We start from the raw sequence: 21,938 nt of genomic DNA, 5'->3' as shown, positions 1-21,938 counted from the left end.
CAGACACAATCCCTTTATTTTTATTTTTATTTTTTAATATGGTGCTGAGGATTGAACCTAATGCCTCACCTGTGCTAGGTGAGTGCTCTACAGCTGAGCCATAACCCCAGCCCAAACTTTCATCTTTACTTGTAAATAAAGGACAAAGGGATTTTGCCAATTCTGGTATTATGTGTTTGAGATGGTGGAATTATAGAATGGTGTGTATGTGTGTGTGTGTGTGTGTGTGTGTGTGTGTGTGTATGTGCATGTGTGTGTGTATTCATATTTTAATTGTACAATATTACAAATTGTTTATAATGAGCATTTTAGGCTTAATATCAGAATTATAAGAGGGAGAATTTCATGGTTTCAAGAAGTGTAGATAAGTAGGATATTTAATTGAGCAGAAGGTGAGGTTTTTTTCTTAAGAAACTTTTAACTGTGTCTCCCCTGCATCTCATCCCATGCACTGCTTACTGTTTCTAGCAGAATATTTGTAATAAAGCCAGAATGCCTGACTGACAGGGTGACTGGCAGCTTTTAAAATGTTCTGTCGGGCAGTCAGAAAAGTGCATGAATTCTTTCTTCTTGTGTGACACATACCAAATGAAGATGGAGGACAGTTTTCTTAAATGGTTCTGGTATAGCTTTAGCTCCTAATTTTTTTCTTCTTTAAATAAAATCTACTTATTTTATATACAACTTGGAAATCCTTCAGGTTCTTAGCATATTCAGGAAAGCCACACTGAGTAAAATAATCCCCCCTCCCTTTTTTTTTTTTTTTTTTTTTTAGAAGAAAATGTGCTGCTTACTTGCATAGATTCTGCAAATATTCATGGCCACTAAAGAGACCTCTCTACAAAACTATCCAAACAACTTGTAGATTAATAAATCTCTAGATTTGATATTTAATTTTGATTCATTTTGTAGAAATGCTCAGAAGGACAGAACCTGTGTCTCTCATTTCTCATATTATGTGACTTGTTGACATTTGAGTTTTCAAAATATCAAGGATTTCTCTAATGTGACTCATCTCAGTTAAGAGCCTTTATTCTCCCCCTTTGAATGATGGACTGCTGATTCAGAACTGTATGATAAAATTAGAAATGCCGATATTTTCCATTCATTGTACTTTTAAAATTCTGTCCTTTCACTTTTGGCTCCTTAATCTGCAAACTAATTTGATGATTAAATTTGTTCAAAAGTTTTATTTAATTTTAACCTTGTTCTTATGAACAAACTAGCCTGAAGTGCACTGATAAAATGCTCGTTGGGAAGTGGCTAGCACAGGTCTCTGGGTCATAGTATTGTCTGTGTCATTAACTGAAGTATGTAGCATAGTGTGGTTTGTAACCCCTCTGATGCTTGGCTTTAGTAAATGTAAATGAGAGGTGCTGGACTATGCATCAGTCAGAATAGGTTCAGTTATGCTATAGTAATGAGGAGTTCCCATATTTCAATATATAGCCACCATGGGTAAACTGGGGTCTCTGTTCAAACAGTCCTCCTTCTCCTCCTCATTCTGGGACTCAGACTGACAGAGCAGTCATACTCCCTGATAGAGAAACTACTACCTGAAAATCAGACAGTACCTGAAACATTGATGGTTGCTGTGGCAGAGGGAAGGAGAAAGTGTCAATGTATGCAACAGCTGTTAAAGCTTCTTTTGCTTAGAAGTGACACATGTCACTTCCTTACATATTCTTTTCACCACAGCTAATCTTATGGCCAAGCCTGACTTCAAAGATATTGGTAAGACAATCTGGTCAATAGATAATCTAAAAAGGCCCTTTAATTTTTAGGAAATGAAGTTTCTCAAGTGCATCGAGAGTGGTAGTGACTAATATTTGCTTTGAGGACAAACATGTACTTAGTAGCAAAGAATGATGATATTTTTTGAGAAATTTTTAAGATAATTATAGATTCACCTAAACAGGTATATGAAATAATAGAGAGATCTTATGTACACTTTACCTTGTTTTCCTACCAATAAACTTTGCCAAACAGCATAATATCAAACCAGAACACCGATATTGATGCAACCCACCTATCTTGTTTAGATTTCCCAGTTTTACTGGTCATGTATTTGTGTATGGTATATGGTTCCTTGCAATTTATTGCATGTGTACATTCTACCACTGTTAAGATATTGATCAGTTCTAATACCACAGAATTCTTCACATTGCCTATTGATAACAATACCCACCTCCCTTTATCACTATTACCCTTATATCTAATATATCTAATATAATATAATTACCCTTATATCTAATACACTCTCCATTTAAATAATTTTACCATTTCAAATGCTATTTATATGTATTCATATAGTATATGACCTTTTGAAATTGGCCTTTTTCATTCAGCATAAATCCCTGGAGATTTATCCAAGTGGTTGAATGTATCAATAATGCTTTCCTTTTTAATTGCTGTATTATATTCATAGTATGTATGAACTCTATGTCCTCAGTTTATTTAGTAATTATCTGCTGAAGAACATTTAGCTAATATAAATAAAGCTGAAAATTTGTGTGCAGGTTTTTGTGTGAATAAGGAACAAGCTTTTTATTTCTCTGGGTATATACCCATGAGTTAAATTGCTGGATGATACAGTAATTGCATGTTTAGTGTTATAAGAAACTACCAAACTTTTCTAGAGGGGCAGTACCATTTTATACTCCCACTAACAATGTATGAATGATTCACCAAATGCTCACTAGCATTTGACATCATTATTTTTTTATGTTAGAACTTCTAATAGATGTATATTTATAGATATAGTGATAAGTCATGATAATTTTAACTTACATTTCCTTGATACCTTTTGATATTAGAAATCTTTTCAAGATTTGTCATCTGTATATGTATTTTGTGAAGTGTATGTTCAAGTTTTTTTCCCATTCTTTATTGGGTTGGATTTTTTTTCTTATTAAGTTTTGAACATTCTTCCTATATTTTTAAATATAGTTCTTTGTCAGATATGTGATTTGAAAACATTTTCTCTTGATTTGTATGTAGTTTTTTTTTTCATTCTCTTAACAGCATCTTTTTAAGAACAGTTTCTATTTTAATGGCACCTAATTTTTAATTTTATTTTTTTTTTCCCTCTATGGATTGTGCTTTTGGTGTCTAAGAAATCTTAGATGACATCCTAAAATTTGTCTTTACCCCTACATCCTAAAGATTGTCTTTCATGTTTTGAAGGTAAAAATCCTAGGTGTGGTTAGATCCAATTACAGATAATCACTGGATGTAACCTAGCAGGCCTCTTTGGGGGAAGCTGCCTTCCTCATGTCAGATTCTGTGGACAGCCAGCGCATTGCAGTTTTCTGAAGGGAGCAAGAGTCAAGGCCACCATGGGCCAACCATGCTTATCTGCATATCTACATTACCATTCTAGGCACCTCCAGTGGGAAGTCTCCTTAATGGGAAGCTTATGCTTGATTTTTTTTTTTTTTTTTTTTTTTTTTTTTTTTTTTTTTTTTTAGAAAGAGAGAGAGAGAGAGAGAGGGAGAGAGAGAGAGAGAATTTTTTAACATTTATTTTTTTTTAGTACTTGGCGGACACAACATCTTTGTACGTGGTGCTGAGGATCGAACCCGGGCCGCACGCATGCCAGGTGAGCACGCTACCACTTGAGCCACATCCCCAGCCCTTGATTTGTTTTTTTAAACTTAATACTATAAGTGTTTATAGTTAATTCCATAATTCATTTTGAGTTAATTTTTATGTGTGTGTGGCTTAGGTAGTTATTTATTTTATTTTTGACTGTGGTTATTCAATTTACCCAGCACTATTGGTTGTAAAAGCTATCCTTCCTTTACTGGATTGCTTTTGTACCTTTGGGAAAAATCAGGTGAACCTATTTGTATGGGTCTATTTCTGGGTTTCTGTTTTGTTCCATTGGTCTATTTGTATCTCTCTGCAAATACCACACTGTCTTGATTACTATTTCTACATCATAAATCTTAATATCTGTCTCTTTTTTTGTAGTGAGTTCCTTTGCTCTGAACATTGCTTTATCTCATGTAACATAGGCATAACTGTTTTTGTTATTTTCTCTTTGAGCACTATTTTCATAGCATGCTATTTAGTACCCTTTTACCTTAACCTACTCATGTTTTTGAATTAAAAGTGTTTCCTTGGGTCTTTTCTAACACATTCTTATGTGGGGTGGGAGGGAGTAGCAGAGTAGTAGTAGTAGTAGGAAGGAATGATTCCTCTGGCCACTTTTTGTTGATCAGAAAACAAGAAGTGCTTCCAGTCAACATGGTGTTGTTGGGTTTGCCTGATGTTGTCCGAGGGACTTGGCTTTGATCATGGAGGGAAATGACTCTACCTAGGTTTGGGGTTGGTAACAATGACCTGGATTGCCTTTTTTTTGTAGGGTAGAATGAGGTCAGGTGCCATGCAGCTGTGTCATTCTTCTAATTCTGGGACCCCATAAAAGTTTTCTTTGGTTTTATTCCTTTTAGTGTTCTCCTTGATAATCTCTTATGTCATTTCCTGGGTTTATAAGAGAGAAGCAGAGACAAATGGATCTATATTCTCTTTTCCAGACTAAAAGTGATCATATTTGCTTTGTTAAATTACCAGATTATAAATTCACTGATGGTAAGCTCTGACTTATACTTCTCAGTGTCTTTCACAGACTGTAATATACTTTCTAGTATAATGTAGCTTTCAGATAACTATTTGCAATTTTAAGTGGGGATATTTATAATCGTGAATTTTGGTTATTCCTAGACTACATAATTGTGAATCTAAATGTTCATTTGTAATTGTTTTCATATCAAAAACCAATCTTTATTATTGATGATTAAATGTATGCTTCTGTGTCATTTTGGCAAACTTTGTAATATTTTTTGCCATGATCGCAATATTGCTTACATTTCTTTTAGCGTGTCTGTATGTTGGTGATAGTACCTTCAACTTGAGAATTTTTCACAATACTTATAAATTCTGTAAGCAAAAGCATAAGAGTACATTGTTAATGTGAAAAAAAGATCCTATTAAAACTAAATTTGACATTCTGAAATAGATGAGCCATTTATTTAAAAGACAGCTAAAGAAAATAGTGAAGAAAATCTAGAGATTTTGAAAACAGAATACAAGGAATTGGTTTTCAAAACACTGTTTTCATCTAAAAGCAGATTAGCCACGTGGCTTCGTTTAACATCGTTGAGTTCACTTGACTAGATCCCTGCTGGAGTTGAGATATCCTGGTTTGCTTTTCTGGCCTTACCTCACAAATTATATCTTGTCACATATAATTACCTCTCCCATAACAATTTCAGTCGCTCATTTGCCTGTCATGTTTCAGCAACTCTAAACCTTTCTTAATGTAGTTTTTAAGTGTGCCAGAATGCTCAACCCCCATCTCACCATGGCAGCAATTACATAATGAAATATTTGCTTGTTAGGATGAGTGGCTTTATATTCCTGTTACTGTGTTTCTTTTCCAAATAGATTTTATTTAAAAGATTCAACTTTTGGATGTTTTGAAGTCTTTTTTTTTTTTTTTTTTTTGGATACGGAGGGTGGGGTGAACTCAGGGGTACTTGACCTCTGAGCCATATCCCCAGCCTTATTTTGTATTTTATTTAAAGACAGGGTCCCATTAAGTTGCTTAGTGCCTCACTGTCGCTGAGGCTGGCTTTGAACTTGTGATTCTCCTGTCACAGTCTCCAGAGCCAGTGAGATTACAGGCGTGTGCCACTGTGCCCAGCTGAAGTCATTTTTAAGATGACTCTGTTTCAAGGGAGTAGGATGAAAGGACCATTCTCATGGGTTGTCTCTTGGAAAGAGGGATGATAGGGTCAGGTTATTATTGCTTAACAAGAAACTCAGTTACTGAACTGGCCAGAATGCTCAGATAAATGACTATGAATAGATAAAATATACAAAATTGTTTGGAACACAAATTGAAGTTAATATGAGTATTTGAAGTAGATAGATATTTCTCCTTTCTTTTATAACTTTCATTATCTGTTCTACATCCCTAACATTTTACTCTACTTATTATTTCCTCTGGTTAAGTATTATTTTAATTGCCATTATATACAAGCTTCTTATGGATCAGGAAGAAGTCTCTTACTTCATTTGCTTTCTCCCATTCTTTCAACTCTTCTTTTTGATAAAATTATCTTAATTCCAGACTTTCTTTCCAGTTATAATTTTAAATATCCTACCACATTTTCCCATAAGCCATCAATGTGCTCAGAATTCCAACACTAGTCTATATTCCACCTCTAGTCTATATACCAGATCCAACAAATAGGATCTCATATTTGAAGCAATACTACAGTTTTTTAAGAAAATAAACAGTCTTAATATTTATATGGAAATGTGATTCTTGCTCCAATTCCAGAGCCAGGAATAGACAGTCATACTGATATTGAAGGTAATGGACAAAGTGATGTATTTTTGGTTAACATTTGATTCCAAAAATATATTTATCATACTCTATAGTCAAGTGCCTGGTTACAATGTAAGATGTTAGAGGATGAAGCATCTGAATTATATCTCATAGGGAAGAGGGACAAAGTGAGGTAATTCTATCAGTGCAATGTTCAAATCGATATTATAATGATCTACCTGGAATAATTTTCCATGCCTGATGGCTTTAAGTGTGGGAAATAAATATCTGTAAAAGTGGATATGACAAATCCTATTTTGTGGGTGTATCTTTGAAGAGATCTTTTTGATATGTAGGTGGAAACACATTTTCATGTTGTTTTCCCTGGGTAAGGGAGTAACGTTCTCTTATGAAACAGTAAGCTATTAGAACTGAAAATAATTATCAAGGTCTTCTAATTTATTACTCTACATTTTAAATTTTTATTTTTAGTAGTGGAACCATTTTCAGACAAGGAAAAAAGAACTTGAGGACCACAAACCATAAATGTGCCCAGAATTCCAACACTAGTCTACAGAGAACTACCCTGATTCAAGAATGCTCAAAGCTGGCACCATGCTGTTTTTTTTTTCTTTATTTTGTGTGTATGTGTATGTCTCTTCATTTGTTTGGGTTTCTAACCCTATGAACTAAAGGAAAAAAATCCCTGAAAAATACAATAGTTTTATTTATAGTAAAATAAAGAGTGAAAAACCAGTATATTAAGGCTTATCCTATCATATTTTGATCACAGTCTGTGATAGATACTTCATTAAATTTTCAACAGGTATTTCTGGAGCACTTACCACATGACAAGAATAGAAGTCTTAACTTCTGAAGCTGGAATTGCAAACAAATATAGTCCCTGCCCTCAAAGAGTGCTTATAGTCAGCTTTTCATCACTATGACCAAAAGACTTGACAAGAACAATTAGAGGGGGAAAGTTTATTTGGCTCACAATTTCAGGTGAGCTTAGTGCGTGGTCAGCTGACTCCATAGCTCTGGGCCCAAAACGAAGCAGACCATCATGTCAGAAGAATGTGGTGGAGGAAAGCAGCTCAGAACATGGAAGCAGGAAGGAGAGAGAGCTCTACTTACTAGGGACAAAATCTAAACCTCAAAGTCACACTCAAGTGACCTACTTCCTCTAGCCGCACCCTTCTGCCCAGTAAATCCATCAGTGCATTAATCCATTGATTAGGTTACAGCTATCATAATCTAATTATTTCACCCCTGAACATCTGGCTTTGTTTCACATGTGAGCTTTTCGGGGATACCTCATATATAAACCATAAAACTTCTGGAAAGAAGTCTAGAGGGCGTAGCATCAGAAACTCATGGAACTGTTTCATGAGTCTAGCTAGTGATGCCGGAGTATAGCTGGGGGCACATTCTATGCAAGGCAGAGGTTTGGACTCTGGATCATGACTGGAAGAACTAGGCTCATTTTGTGGGGAGGAGAATAAAAACCTTTGACAGGGGTATTAGTTTTCAGTTGTTGCCATTACAAATAATTACAAACCTGGTGGCTTAAAACAGCTCAAGTTTATTATCTTATTGTTCTGTAAATTAGAAGTTCAACACAGCTCTCATTGGGTTAAAATCAAGGTGTCAACTGGATTGTATTTCTTTCTGGAAAATCAATTTTCTTTCCTTTTCCAGCTTCTAGAGGGCGCCCATAGTCCTTGTTTCATGACCTCCTTGCTCTATCAAAGTCAGCAATGGTGGCTCAAATTTTTCTTATACTGTATCTCTGATATTTTTCCATACTCACATCTCCCGGTGACGCTCCACTTCTGTCTCATTCTTCCACTTTTTAGGAACTTTGAATTTATTGGAGCCACATGGATAATTGAGGATAATCTCCAATCCCCAAACTCTCCATATTAATCACATGTACAAGTCTTTTTTGGTTTGTAAGGTAATATATCCACAGGTTCCTGTGTTCAGTTATGGATATCTTTGGGGTCATTATTCTTCCACCACAAGTTCCAAACTCAAATTTAAGAAGCCTTACATGGCATGTGATTCACTGGAAAAAATGAGGCACCCTGGATCCTTCATGCTCAGCCATTCCAGCTCTAAAGGCTTCTAGTCTTATCACAGTGTGGAGCAAAATGAGGTTACACTGGCAGGTGATATAATAAGTTCTGTTATGGGCTGAATGTTTGTGTCTGTGTTTTTTCCTCTCTCCCTCTTGCTCTTGCTGTCTTTCTGTCTGTCATGTGAGGACACAGAGAAGGCAACACACCAGGAAAAGAGTTCTCACCAGATATTGAATGAGCTGATGCCTTGACCAGGACTTACGGCCTCCAGAACCAAAATAACAGTCTATGGTATTTTGTCCAGCAGCCTGGACTAATACAATTCCCCAAACTGCTTTGTTTCCAAAACTGCTTTTTTTTTTTTTCTTCCACTCATTGGTCTATGTGCTTTCTTGTGGCTTCTAATCATTTGTCTTTGTCCCAACTTTTATTTAAGAAAATAAAAAAGAACATAAAACATGCTCAAGGCTGAATGAGAATGGAACATTTTGCCCAGAGAAAAATTAAATTCTGAGACAGCATTCTGAAGGTGATGTTATGTGAACTGGGAGATGGAAAATGTAATTTAGGAGATGGCAAAATTGCATTTGGGTGTAGATGCAGTCATCTTACAGAGTCTGTGTCTATCTAGAAGTCATTTTCATTTCAGTTTCCTGCATGTGTCGTGCACTGGCACTCCCCACTCCATTTCTTCTGGGACCATCAAGGGTAGTTAACTCAAGAATGATTTGCAGGTCAGAACAGGTAGGGGAAGTTTCCTACATTAGACTAAAGAGAAGGCAAGAATAAAAATCATGAGCATAGTATTTCCTTTCTTTTATGATCAATGGATTCCTTGCCAGGTATCAGGCCACATAATAAGTTATTAAAAATGGAACTTTCAAGGCATCAAGTTGTCACAAGTTTCATATATCAAAATGAACTTTGATACAGACATGCTTTAGGAGTTTCAGAGTTGATGACCAAAAATTCTTAGGGAACCAAACCCTCCCTAAGTCATTAAAAATGTAGGTGTTTGGAAATGAGATAATTTTATGAAGAGGAATACTTGGGAGGAACTTGTATGAAATACCCTGTTGCTAAGGAGCCAAGGTGGTTGAGGTATGTGCTCTTTATTTTAATTAAGTTCAAGGGAAGGAGGTTCCAGTTGGACCATTCATGGAGCTTCCTACAGAGTCCTTAGAGTTGTCAGATACAGTGATGGGTATCTGACTCATGCCTGAGAAAGCTAGCTAAAGCTTCCTGTGATATCAAAGTAGAGCAGTGGATTTGGAAAACATTGGCTGTCCTCTCTAACAGGGGCCACTCTTGCAAGAATCCTAGGATCTAAATTGGAAACCCACCTTAAAAATATCTGTTTAATGAAAGATCCTTCTCAGAAAGGTTCTTGACAGAGGCTTCAGATATACTGTTGAATAAAGAAGCTGAGTGGGACCAGGAGAGGTCTTCCTGCAGAATTGTACTCCTCGTGATAACGGACTTGTGTTTGGGGAGTCCTAGCAACTTGGGTGCCTCTAAAGAATACTGACATGGGCTTAGGAAAGAGTTAGCTTCATTGACCAGCTCTGAAGATCATGCATCTTTTCTCTGTGTTCCTGTCCAGAGGGGCCAGTGACATAGAGTCAGGGAAAAGAAACCTCAAACCGAGAGAGAAAGAGTTCAAGAATGATGACCATTCCTCCAAGGATGAGAAACCTTTACTATTAACTTAAGTTTGAAGTTTTTGTTATTAAGTTTGAAGTGTTTGGTTACTGTTGTTTTGTGAAGTGATGATAAAAATTTTCTTATGAAGAATGAATACTGATGTTGAGTAGTCTGACAAATTTTGAAGTAGCAGGGAAAGGTTGGCTCCTTCTGAGCAAATTCAAAGGTACAGTGGGAGAACAAGATAAAGTTGCTTTTAGGATGACACTCTGAGTCCTGCTTGTTCAGCATACCAATGTCTGAAGCATAGAATATTCATATGTTGGGGCCGATGTACAGAAAATGGACTGATTTCAAATCAATATGAATATCTTCAAAAGGATGAATCACTTGTTTTTCAAATGCCGGATAACTCCTTAGAGCTTTTTGAGGCCATTAAAGTTTTTGGTCCTGACTTCAGATAAATATTTATTTGAGACATGGCAATCAATCTGCCTGCCCTATTCAACTTGACTTTCTAGATTATACTATCTTTTCACATTCCCCTTGCTCAACAAACAAATAAACAAAGCCTCAGATTGTTCTTTGCTCTTGGGATGTGACTGAAAGTAATATCCTTCTCAAGGCAGGCTGCATAATGTACCCAGAAGTCTACTATTGGGGTACCTAGGGTACCTCATGGTCTTCATTATGTCTTTTTGCAAAAATCAGTACCAAGAGATGATAAGTCAAAGAAGATTTGAGTCAGTCAAATCTTTTTTCTTGGTAATTTACACTAAGTGACTCAACAAGAATTTCTAATTTGTGTTGGGTACTACTGGTGATGGCCATCACCAGTAGCAAGCACTTAACATACGTATGAGAAAATAATAAACACCATACTCAGGAGACTGAAGCTACTGTGCAGAGAGAAAGAGAAATGTCAAGAGTGAGACTTGGGTACCCTTAAATAAGAATGAATGCTTTGATCCCTTTAGGTATTCTGGTTTTAGTTCTAATTCCATAGTAAGGTATGTTGGTATACTTTGCCACCAAACACATTGTGTTTGAAAGAGTGTGGTAAATTTGATTCAGTGGTATTGATTTCATTGCACAGAATAAAAAATCACACAGCCATGTAATTCATGCTCACTTATGTGATAGGCTTTTTTCCATTTTTCCATTGTCTCAATCACCTAACCTGGAAAATATTTTATTGTAGGAAACTGACTTTGTAAAGGCAACTTCTACTATTATTTCAATTGCTTCTCAGTAGTAATTTATTATTTTCATCATTTAACCAGAGCCGATTTTTAAAAAAATATCTGTCTTTTAAAAAATATTCTGTATTCAGACTTCAATTATTATAATGTACATTGCTTCAAAGTGGCTTAGAATGTTTTGTTATTATTGATGTTTTTTGTTGATCTTTCCAGCATTTGTATTGGCGATTAAGAAAGAAATGCTGATGGAATAAACACTTTTTTCTTTAGATATTGAAAAACTATGTTTAAGATGGAAATAACTATATATAAAGGAGCCTTTAAAGACTTTTTGCATAATAACTTTAAGTTTTTTTTAATGCCTCTATACTTTTACTACTTCCCTTAGATCTAATCTCTGGTATTTGACCTAACCAATATTACCTGTCATCCTTAGTTTCCATAGATGGGTTGAAGTTTTGAAGTAATCCCATTTGGAAAGCTAGTATTTTTTCCTAATATGATGTGAGTCCATGACTCCATTAGAACCTTGTTAGGGAACTGAAAGTTACATTTTAAATCTCAGTCAAATGTCTACCTGTCTGTCTCTCTCTTTCTCTCTATCACACACACATGCACACACACACACACACACACACACATATACACACACATCTGGGGTTCAAAATTAAAGTATTAATTAACAAATCTATTTTTCTTTTTTGAATAGAAACTTGTGATTTAGGGTAAATGTGTAAACATTAGATAATTTTGTATTTGTTTCATGTGGGTTGATATGAAACACAAGTTCCTTGAACACTGTGGATCCCTGTTTCAGTTCATTACCAGCTTAAGAAGATAAAACCCCAATGACTCAGTGTCTTAACAAAAGGCACATTTATTTTTTGCTCACATAAAATTCTCTGAGAGGGAATAACTGTGGAGTGTATGTGGGCCTTCTGGTTGCCCTGGGATTTAGGTTGATGGGGCCACTGCCATCTTCTGTACATGGCTTCCAAGGATGTTTTAAGTGTTAATTTTCAATTGCTGAGTGGAGAAGAGAGTATGGTTCACCTGTGAGATGATTTTATGAGTTATGCCTACAAGCAGCACAAATTATTTTTGATAATCTTCATTTAGTAAAACTCAGTGACATAATCGACCCTTTCTACAAGTGAGCCTGGAAAATATAGATCAGCTATATCTCTAGGAAAAAAAAAGAAAAAGGATTTTGGTGAACACATAACAATCCTTTTCCATCAAATGTCTGAGAATGAATATCAGTTTCTTCTTTTTCCCTCATGTAGATCCACATGATACATGGGATTGCAAGCAAGTCTAGGAAACGTAGTCCAGCTTCATAGCCAGGAAGATGTAGGCATGTAGCTTGGTGAGCAAACTGAATTCTTTGTCTCAATCACCTAACCTCAATCACCTAACCTGTATCAATGACTGAGGCTTTGCACCATGGCTATGTGACTGTAGACTTGGGGCTCATTTTGTCTTTCTTATAATAGGCATAAAATCAGGATGCTTATATAGATGCCTTGTAAGATGTAAACTAGCAAGCACTTAACATACATATGAGAAAATAATAAACATCTGTGTAGCCTTCTCCTAATTTTATTTGTATTAACATTATTTCATATTTGTGACTCAGATTTATGTGAAGGAATAAAATATTAAAGATGTTATTTGAGGCTCCCTGAGTTCTTTTCAATTCCATTCCTATCTCTCCTTCCTCAGTAACATGACCTCCGTGTTTATTATTCTTATGTATTGGCCTTACTTTTTAAGAATTCAAGTACTACTGACTTACCAGTTTCCGATCACAGTCAGCCAACTCTTTTGTGGGGAAGGCATGGTATCCTGGTTAAAGCATCACAGTATGGAAAGCACAAATCCTCCCTGCACCCTCAAAACTATCCTCCCAAGTGTCTCCTAACCTCTTCCTGGTGTTGGGAGAGGAGGGAGATGAGAAATTGGAGTGGCAGTAGGGGTCAGACCATGACAGGCCTTATATGTCACCTCAGGATTAGGATTTTATTCTGAAAACAGTGGGATTTCTATTTGTTAATAGCCATGATCATAATTATGGTTTAGAGGGCTAATTTTTGTAGTCATGTTAGCACTGCCTGGAGCTGTTAGAGACCCTAATGAGGAGAGATAATATGAACTTCAACTAAAATGGTATCCCATAGAGATGGGCCTCTTCTTAGTGTAGACATAGTTCTCATTCTTGCTGCTTCAAAAAAAGGATTAAACTTCAGTTTAGTATGGGTCTGCCTCAAGCTGCTTCTTTCTACCATTTTGACTTTGACCTTTTAATCTAAGCTATAAAATAGTCTCTCTCCATCAGGATTGTAGTTCTGTTGGACTAGTCCTACGTAGTTTATATGCGTTATCTTTTAAAATATGCTATTCCACAACAATCTGGTAGAATAGCTTCCTTTTCCATTCCATTTTTAGAGCAAGAAAAATGAGTTTCAAGGTAGTTAACTAGCTTGCCCAAGATGACTAAAAAGAGTCCAAGGTGAGATGTTTTTAACTTGAGTCTGACTTTCTCATCTTGCTGCATTGTGTCTCTTAAGGAATAAATTTATTGAGAAATTTTTGCTGTGTGCTTTGAAAATAAAAGGATGCTCACAACGAAGGTAACATTGAAAGAGCTCTCCCAAATGAAGTTGGCAGTCACTGAGAAAACAGGCTTGTGCACATCTTGAGCTGCTGCCTGGGTGTGAGCTTTGGCTATCTCCACCCTTTGACTGCAAACAATGACCAGATAATTTCATTGTGCCTAAGAGACTCAAAGCACACATCAAGAGGTCAAGGGACTATTGTTTTATAAGCATTTCTATTTAGTTTATATATTCCTTTCTTTATATTCTTTTGGTCATGTAGCCTCCTCCAAGTAGCACTTGCATTCTTTTCCCACTTCCATAGAATTTCTCTTCAATTTTAGTTGCCTTGTGATGTTGAAGGACTTTTTTTCCCCCTACATAAAACGCTACTTTCCCTCCCTGACTCAGAACACTGGTTTAGCCCTATAGGAACTTGTATATCCTAAGCTGCCATTCCTAAGACTCCAAAGTAAAGTTCTTTTACAGTTTCTGAGGTTGAATTTATTGACAGTGCCAGGTACTACTTTAAGCCCTTTACATGTCTTATTCCATTTAATCATCGACAGAACCTTTTGAAGTAGAAATTATCATTATTTCCACTTTATAGTTGAGAAACCAAAGTCCAGAGAGTTTAAATAACTTCTTCCAGATGAATTTGGTTAAGATGATTGAGACTACACAAACTAGAGCCATTGCTTTTATTGTCTCCAGTGGGAAGGCTTATTATTTTGATCTCCAAAACTACAGGGAGAAGCAAAAGTCTATGCTACAATTTAAAGCATCTTGTTAAACTTTATTAATATAACCCTAATTTCAATGTGTCAATATATTGTTGAGAATACAGCTAAAAGCCACACACAATACTGGATTTGGAAGGCCATTGCCAATATACATATAGTTCTGCTTCAATTCTTGCCAAAATGAGTTCTCAGTGTGGAAAAGTAGTCAAAGGAAAGCTGGGCCAAGAGCTGGAAGGCTAGGGTTCTAATCCTGGTTCTGCCTTGAACAGTCTTTGAGACTGCTTTGGTCTGAAGGTTTATATACCTTTAAAATTCATGCGTTGAAACCTAATCTCCGTTGGGGTAGTATTAAGAGGTGGGGCCTTTAGGAGGTGTTTAGGCTATGACAGCAGAGCCCCCATGACTAGGATTAATATTCTTATAAAGGAGACTCAACGGAGCCTTCTGCCATTTCTATCGTGTGAGGATGAAGTGAGAAGGTGCCCTGTTTGAAGCAGAGTGGGCCCTCACCAGACATCAATCTCCTGATGCCTCTATCTTGGACTTCCCACTCTCTAGAACCATGAGCAATAAATTTCTGTTGTTTATAATCTAACCAGTCTAAGAAAGTCTAGGAAAATGATCTTGGTTGTGTCAATAAACATCATAGTGCTTTAATTTTTTCATCTTAAAAATTCACAAAATGAACTGGAGAATGTCCAATGTCTTTGCCCACTCTGAGATTCTCTCTAAGCCTTTCTTTCTCCATTTTATCAAAGATGACTTAAAAATGATGAAAATGACAAAATGCTTTTAGAAATGCAAAATGTTATTTTTAATATTTCCAAAGATGAGGACATATAATATTTGCAGAAGTACTGGGAATGATCTATGAAGATATTTTTCTACTAGTGTTACAAACATATAGACATAACAGTATTTTTTTGTATATAAAACAATCCAAATCTCTGACTCTTGTAGCTAGCATCTTTATTTTAAAAAGGTTTAATTAAATTAAACATGAGTGTGAAACAAGTACATAACTGAGGGAGTTATGACATCTTTAGGAGAAATCAACTTATGAAAGTTTCAATATAAACCCTCTTGAAAGACATCATAGATTTCATAGAAAATAAATAGACAAAAGAGAAGGCTGGCAAAATGATGCTCCTAGAAAACAGCTTTCCCATACCCCCCTACACAGCTAATTCTTCCTCAAAGAGCCATTTCTTTATGCAAATGTATTTGCATTTAAGTTAAATATATTTATTCAGTTCTTGAAATTGCTTTAAAATCCACTTCCAAATCCCTTCTCCTCTCAAATGAGGGGATCCTACAAAGGGCAGAGCGATGCAGTTTGTTTCTTTTTTTTCCCCCTAACCCAAAACCCCGAGTATTGTAGGACCTTAGCAGAATTGGTCATTTTTTTTTTTTAAAGTAATGAAAAGATATGTGCTACTTTCCACAATCCCAAATCAACATTTCTTGCTTTTTCCCTTAATTGAAGGTCTTGGTAGTAATCGTCTTAAAATCCAGAACTTTCTTACCCACAACCTGCATTAAGCAATTCAGAGATACATCCCATCTAAATACTCTATGTGTCCCCAAGGAGTTGAGGTGCAACTGATGCCCCCACTGCTATGGATTGGCATTGCTGGTGGCAGCTTCATTAACCTGCCTCAAGCAGCCTCTTCCAGCACGTTCCTACTTTTCTGATCTTACTACTTTCTGATCCTTTTCTTTTTCTGATCTTACTACTTTCCTTCAGGAAGCTATTGTCTAGTTTCTCACTAGGTTCCAAGCAAGTACTAGACACTGAGGCTACAAAGAATATGCTGGCCTTGTTCTTGAGGGTCCCAAAGTCCAGCAGAAGACTGTGTAGCAGTTGGTTCTTTTCACCCATTTTCATCACCATTCCCTCTTCTGGATTTATGTATCTCTCTCTAAAAGGAAGGAACTGCCTAAGATTATTGAGGAGAAAAACCCCACAAAATCTGTGAGTTAAGACTGAATAAAACACATGGAACCAGACCTAGATATATAGGGCTAACCCTCAGTTCCTGGAGCTTGCCCTCCCCCTCTGCCAGGACAGCAGGGGATCGGTGGGGTCTGACATCCTTGGCCCAGTGTTGCAGCCTGGATGGTGCATACACACAGGTATTTTGTGTGTCTTGGTCCTTCAGGACAAGGGTAAATGTCCACTGTCCTTTATTCTTTCATTTCACTAAAGGAGCAGTAGCTGGGCCCCAGCCCTTGCACGGTACAGTCTGTGCTGTCGCTGTCACACTTGCCACAGTGACATTCGGTGGCCACTGGGTATGTGTACAGGGAGTCTGCATGGTGAGCACAGCCAGGCACTCTCACAGTCTCATACACCAGCTCCTTGAAAGTGCATATTTTCTGGATGTTGGTCCTGGCTGGGTCCTTATATACCAGATCCTGAGGAGATAGAAATGACACAGTTAGGTCACGGTATTTAAAACTGCATGCTCTCACATTTACCCATTAAAATCTATATTACTTCAGAAATGTTCTATTAGAGCACATTTTCTGATTGTTTTGGAAAGTATGTTATTTTTTTCTTAATCTGTATGACTATATTAATTCTTTCTCAAAATATAAAGGAACTTTGAATCTCAATGAAGAAAAACGATGAAAAAGGAAATATGACTTAGAATTTTAAGTTGTCTTTTTGTACTTAATTGAAAGCCATATTAATGACAACTTAAACCATATTCACTGAAGTTTAATTTCTCAGAAAGCATTTTTCCAAATACATTGTCCTGATATATTTTTTTAAAAAGTTAAAAAGGATATAATATGAATGCTAGTGTTTGGTTTAATGTGTTTGTGAAGGCTCATGTAAGATATTAAATATTCTACTGCCTCATAGACATTTTCCTCTCTTAAATGCTGTATACTTTGCAGGGTTCTTAGTTTCAAAAGACACAAAGTTTGCAAAAATTTTTTGTTCTAGCACTTTCCAGTGGAAAACTTATTGGTACTGAGGGGAGAATGTGGGGCTGCTATTTAATTTATTTCAATAAAATCAATATCCCAGTCTATATCCCAAGGAGGTACAATAAATTGTGCATGAATAGAGTTTGATTGATCAAACTTATGTACCATCAAATAAAATATATTTCATTAAAATATTGGTATTTTCAATTTCAGTTTATAGAATGAAATTCTGCATAGATAACCAGGTGCTACAGGGAAAAAAGAAAACAAGTGGAAATTACTTCTTTAATTGGATTAATGCAAAGCCATGCACATTCAAACTAGCAGCTTAGTTTGGCTCTGTGTCTTGGTTTTCTCGGGGTATAAATGGAGTAGTATTGCTGAAATTATATTTAAGCACGTCAAAATGACAATTTTTATAATGTGGCTGTATTTTAATATAACTTGGAAATATATTTTGGTACTGTTTCTACAGCAAAGATAGGACCTTAATTACAAAAATTGCCTTTTGAGGAATATTCAAGGTCCTTTATGATTAAATATGTGTTTCTGTATTTATCTCTTTACACATGAAATGTAGAAATTACAGTTAATAGAAATGCTTCATTTAATATTTTTGAAACTATAGAATTGATACGTTACAAAATTTATCAGATTAATTCTAAAGCTTTTCTAAATTTATTTAAATTAAATCCTATCCCAAAATTTACATCATGGTCGTTAATTTCAATCACAGCACAGACACTATTGGCTAAAGGACTCATGACTGTTAATTAGGAAACATGAAATATCTATTAGGTAGGAATTAATGAAGCTTGCCTCATGCAGACCCTCAACCCCCTCACTTCCAGCAAGGTGCAGGACCTACCCTGGTGTAGCAGTAGCCTGCACACCAAGTGGTGTTGATGCTTATGCAGAAACGGCACTCTTCTTTCTCCACTGCAATGGTGATGTTGGTTAGCTCACAGCTTTGGCAGCAGATTGCTTTCCAGCAACAGAAAAGGAAGCAAAACTGGACTGACTTCATCCTGGTCTGAGAAGCAAACAACCAAAGCCCATCAGGAATCAAGAAACCAAAGAATTAAAATCACTGTGTAAATTGACCAAATCAAAAGTAATGAGTTAACCCACCTCCCCCAAAGATGTTTGCTTTAGCAAGACTTCCCCTTTCTTTATTTTTTTTTTGTTTCTTAGGACAATATTCCTTCTCCTCCTCCTTCATTTTTTGGTAAAGTAGAAAGACATTGTAAATCAAAGTTCAACATAATGATTTAAGCAAAATGGTATTTAAAGATTACAGTATATTATTGCTGACCATCTTAAAGTGATTAAAGCAAGTAACTTGTGTTCATCATCTTTGCCTTTTCATTAACATTTTTTAAAGACTAATTTTGTTTAAAAAGAAAAAACAATTTTATACAACACAATGATTTCTTCACTTTTAGTGTCTCACAAATATTGTTATTTGCTTTTGCCTACATTTGTTTAAAATAAAACTATTTCAGATGCCAGGAAAATTGGGCTATAAAGTCAATTGCTTGCTAACAGTGATTACAATATATTAGCCATATTAAGGAAACCAGGCTGACAAGCATAAATTCTTTATATGGCAGTAGCATAAAGCTTTAATTTGTTCTTTAGGTCCTGAAAAACCAGTAATTTAAAAAATAGCCATTCCCACTTGATAACTGTGAATGCCAAGACTCACCTGTGGTTGTTTCTGTCTTGTGTGGGGTAAGCTGTAGACTAAGTCAAGTCTCAGTTCACCTTTTATACAAAATCATGTGCAACCAACACCTTGTGGATTTCTTGGGTATTAATATGATCAATGCTAACCTGAAGCTTGCTGTAAGTGAAACGGTGTTTAGATAGACAGGGAGATCAAGCTTTTACTAAGGTAGTCTAAACGCAGTAGATCAGAAAAATAATGTTACCAGAGATGTTGATTTTGTACAAATTAAATTTGATATAGTAGCACACCCACCCCTTGACCTTGTCAAATTAAATATGACTCTCGGTTTTTCTTTTTTATCTTCAACTTAGGGAATTCAGAACCCTTTTCAAGGATTGCTTTGGCCTTGTTGAGGATGCACATCAAAAAGATACAGTTAATAGTAAATGGTTCCAAAAGCAGAATGAAATCTGTGAGGGAAGAAATAAGCAAATAGAAAGCATTTCAGGATCTAACTCCTATATAAATTGTGAACTACATATTTCTTTACCTCCCATATCCAGATCTCCTAATCTTAATCCTGATTTTTTTTGGTGATTTAGAAAGAGCTTTCTACCTATTATGATTCTCTAGATACGCTGTTGATTCATTCCTTCAGATATTTGCATGTGATGTTTTTTTCTGCTTGCTTACCCCATCTCACCAACATCAACTCCACCCATGAAAAATTCCCCAACTTTTAACACCCAAAGTTTTTTCACCTGACAAAGTTTAGGATAGCAGGAGAGAGAGAGAGAGAGAGAGAGAGAGAGAGAGAGAGAGAGAGCACTTTAATCACTTTTTTCTGTTTATAATCATTTACATACATCTGTTTTCTCCAGTAGACTATGAGCTCCTTAGAAAATGAGGATGATTTGTTTAAAAAATATTTATTTATTAAATAGTGTGACTGGAATAGAAGACCAATGGTAGAAATAATAGGATATGAAGTCCGAACTAGAACAAAAGTCAAATCATGTGGGACCTTTTAGGCCTATGTAGAGTCTTTGGTTTTTATCGTATGTGTTGAGGAACGCATTGCAGGATTTTGAATGGAGGAGTGATATGATCTGATTTAGATCTAAAAGTCTCCCTCTGACTACAGCATTGCTCATGTAGAGGAACAAAGGTGGAAACAAAGACCTATTAGGATGCTGTTGCAACAACCTAATGAGAGATGATGGATGTTTGTTGAGACTGGTGTGGCAGTGATGGAGCTTATGAGACATGAAATGACTCTGGATTATTTTGAAAGAAGAACTAACAAAATTTCTGATGGGTAGGTGTTGAGCATGAGAAAAAGAAAAAAATAAGGTTGAATATAAAAATTCTGGTTTGAGTAACTGGATGGATAAAGTTATCCCAACTGACATGGGATTGGTGTAGCAAGCTTAGGGAATGAATAAAGAGTTCAGTTTGGACCTTTAAGCTTGAGGTGTTTATGATACATCCAAGTAGATTGCTGAATCTGGATTTTAGGGAAAATATATTGACTGAAGGTATAAATTTGGGAATCAATGGCATAAGTCTGAATGAAATTACCAAGGGAGGGAGAGCAGATAGAAAAGGATGTGGAATTATGCCTGGTGTACTCCAACATTAAGAAGTCAGGATGCAATGAAATCCCTCTCCCTTTTCTAAAGAAGACTGAAAAGGATCACCGAGGAAGGTAGGGAATAGAGAGAATGTGGTATCACAGAAGCCAAGTAAAAAAATGAGTGGCTGGGTAATAAGGAAGTAGGATAAAAATAATTTTCTTTTGATTTTAAGATGGGAGGAATAAATGCCTGTTTGTATGGTGATGGGAATGATTGAACAGAGTAAAAAGTGATGATGTCAGAGGCAGAGAGTAGAATTCTGAAGTGCTCTTGAAGAGGTGAGATAAGAAAGGCTTTAGAGCACAGAGGAGGGATTGACTTTAGATAAGACCATGGAGAGATTATCTCAGTATTGGGCAGGAAGGCAGAACTTGGATGCTGGTGAGGGGACAGGTGTGGGTGAAGATGTTGGTAGGTCAGCAGGTGTGATGAATGCAGATGCTGGTGTGGGAGCAGGTGTGGTGGGTGCAGATGCCGGTAGATGGGCAGGTGTGATAGATGCAGGTGTTGGTATGCTGGCAACTGTGGTCGGTACAGATGCTGGTGGGTGAAAAGATAGGCTCTGCAGTCTGGCCTATGATTTATTTCATTTTCCCAGTAAAACAAGAAATAAAGTCATCACCACAGAGTAAGGATGAGGGAGTTGTTGAGAATTTGGGAAAAAGGAAAACTTTTGAAATGGTTGTTAGAGATTGGGAGAGGGACTGAATATGCAGTGTATAATGTGATTGCCTAGTAGTGTGAAGGCCCCACTAGAGGTTTATGGTAAAAAAATTTAACATGGGACTCCTTAGTATGTATGTGTACTTTTCTCTGGACTGAATAAACAGCATGGTTCAGGCACATGGGTTACAGAAGTTTGTTTATCCAGACTTATGATTTTTATCAAATATGTTGACAAAGACAAGATTCACCATAGTACTAGATGCTGTAAGTACTAGTTCATAATCTGGACATTTTAAGTACTAATTAAATATCTATGTAAGTAAATATCATGAATATATAACTATTTTGAAATCTGTCAGCAGTTGGTAAGCAAGTATATCTTCTGTTATAGAATGAATATTTAAATTTTACAT

At 36.1% G+C, this 21,938-nt stretch overlaps 1 protein-coding gene across 1 annotated transcript; it reads right to left on the bottom strand.

Moving 5' to 3' along the window:
- Positions 1 to 16,797: 16,797 nt before the first annotated feature.
- On the bottom strand, positions 16,798 to 18,577 carry Fshb (follicle stimulating hormone subunit beta). The gene is made up of 2 exons (XM_076844290.2): positions 18,419 to 18,577; positions 16,798 to 17,028 (listed from the first exon to the last, which is right to left on the bottom strand). The coding sequence occupies exons 1-2, from the start codon at positions 18,575 to 18,577 to the stop codon at positions 16,798 to 16,800; spliced, it is 390 nt and encodes a 129-aa protein (XP_076700405.1).
- Between the last annotated feature and the right edge of the window lie 3,361 nt (positions 18,578 to 21,938).

This window comes from Callospermophilus lateralis, chromosome 2 (assembly GCF_048772815.1).
Source record: "Callospermophilus lateralis isolate mCalLat2 chromosome 2, mCalLat2.hap1, whole genome shotgun sequence".
In the NCBI taxonomy this organism is placed as follows: Eukaryota; Metazoa; Chordata; class Mammalia; order Rodentia; family Sciuridae; genus Callospermophilus; species Callospermophilus lateralis.
This window is presented reverse-complemented; position numbering and strand designations above follow the sequence as displayed.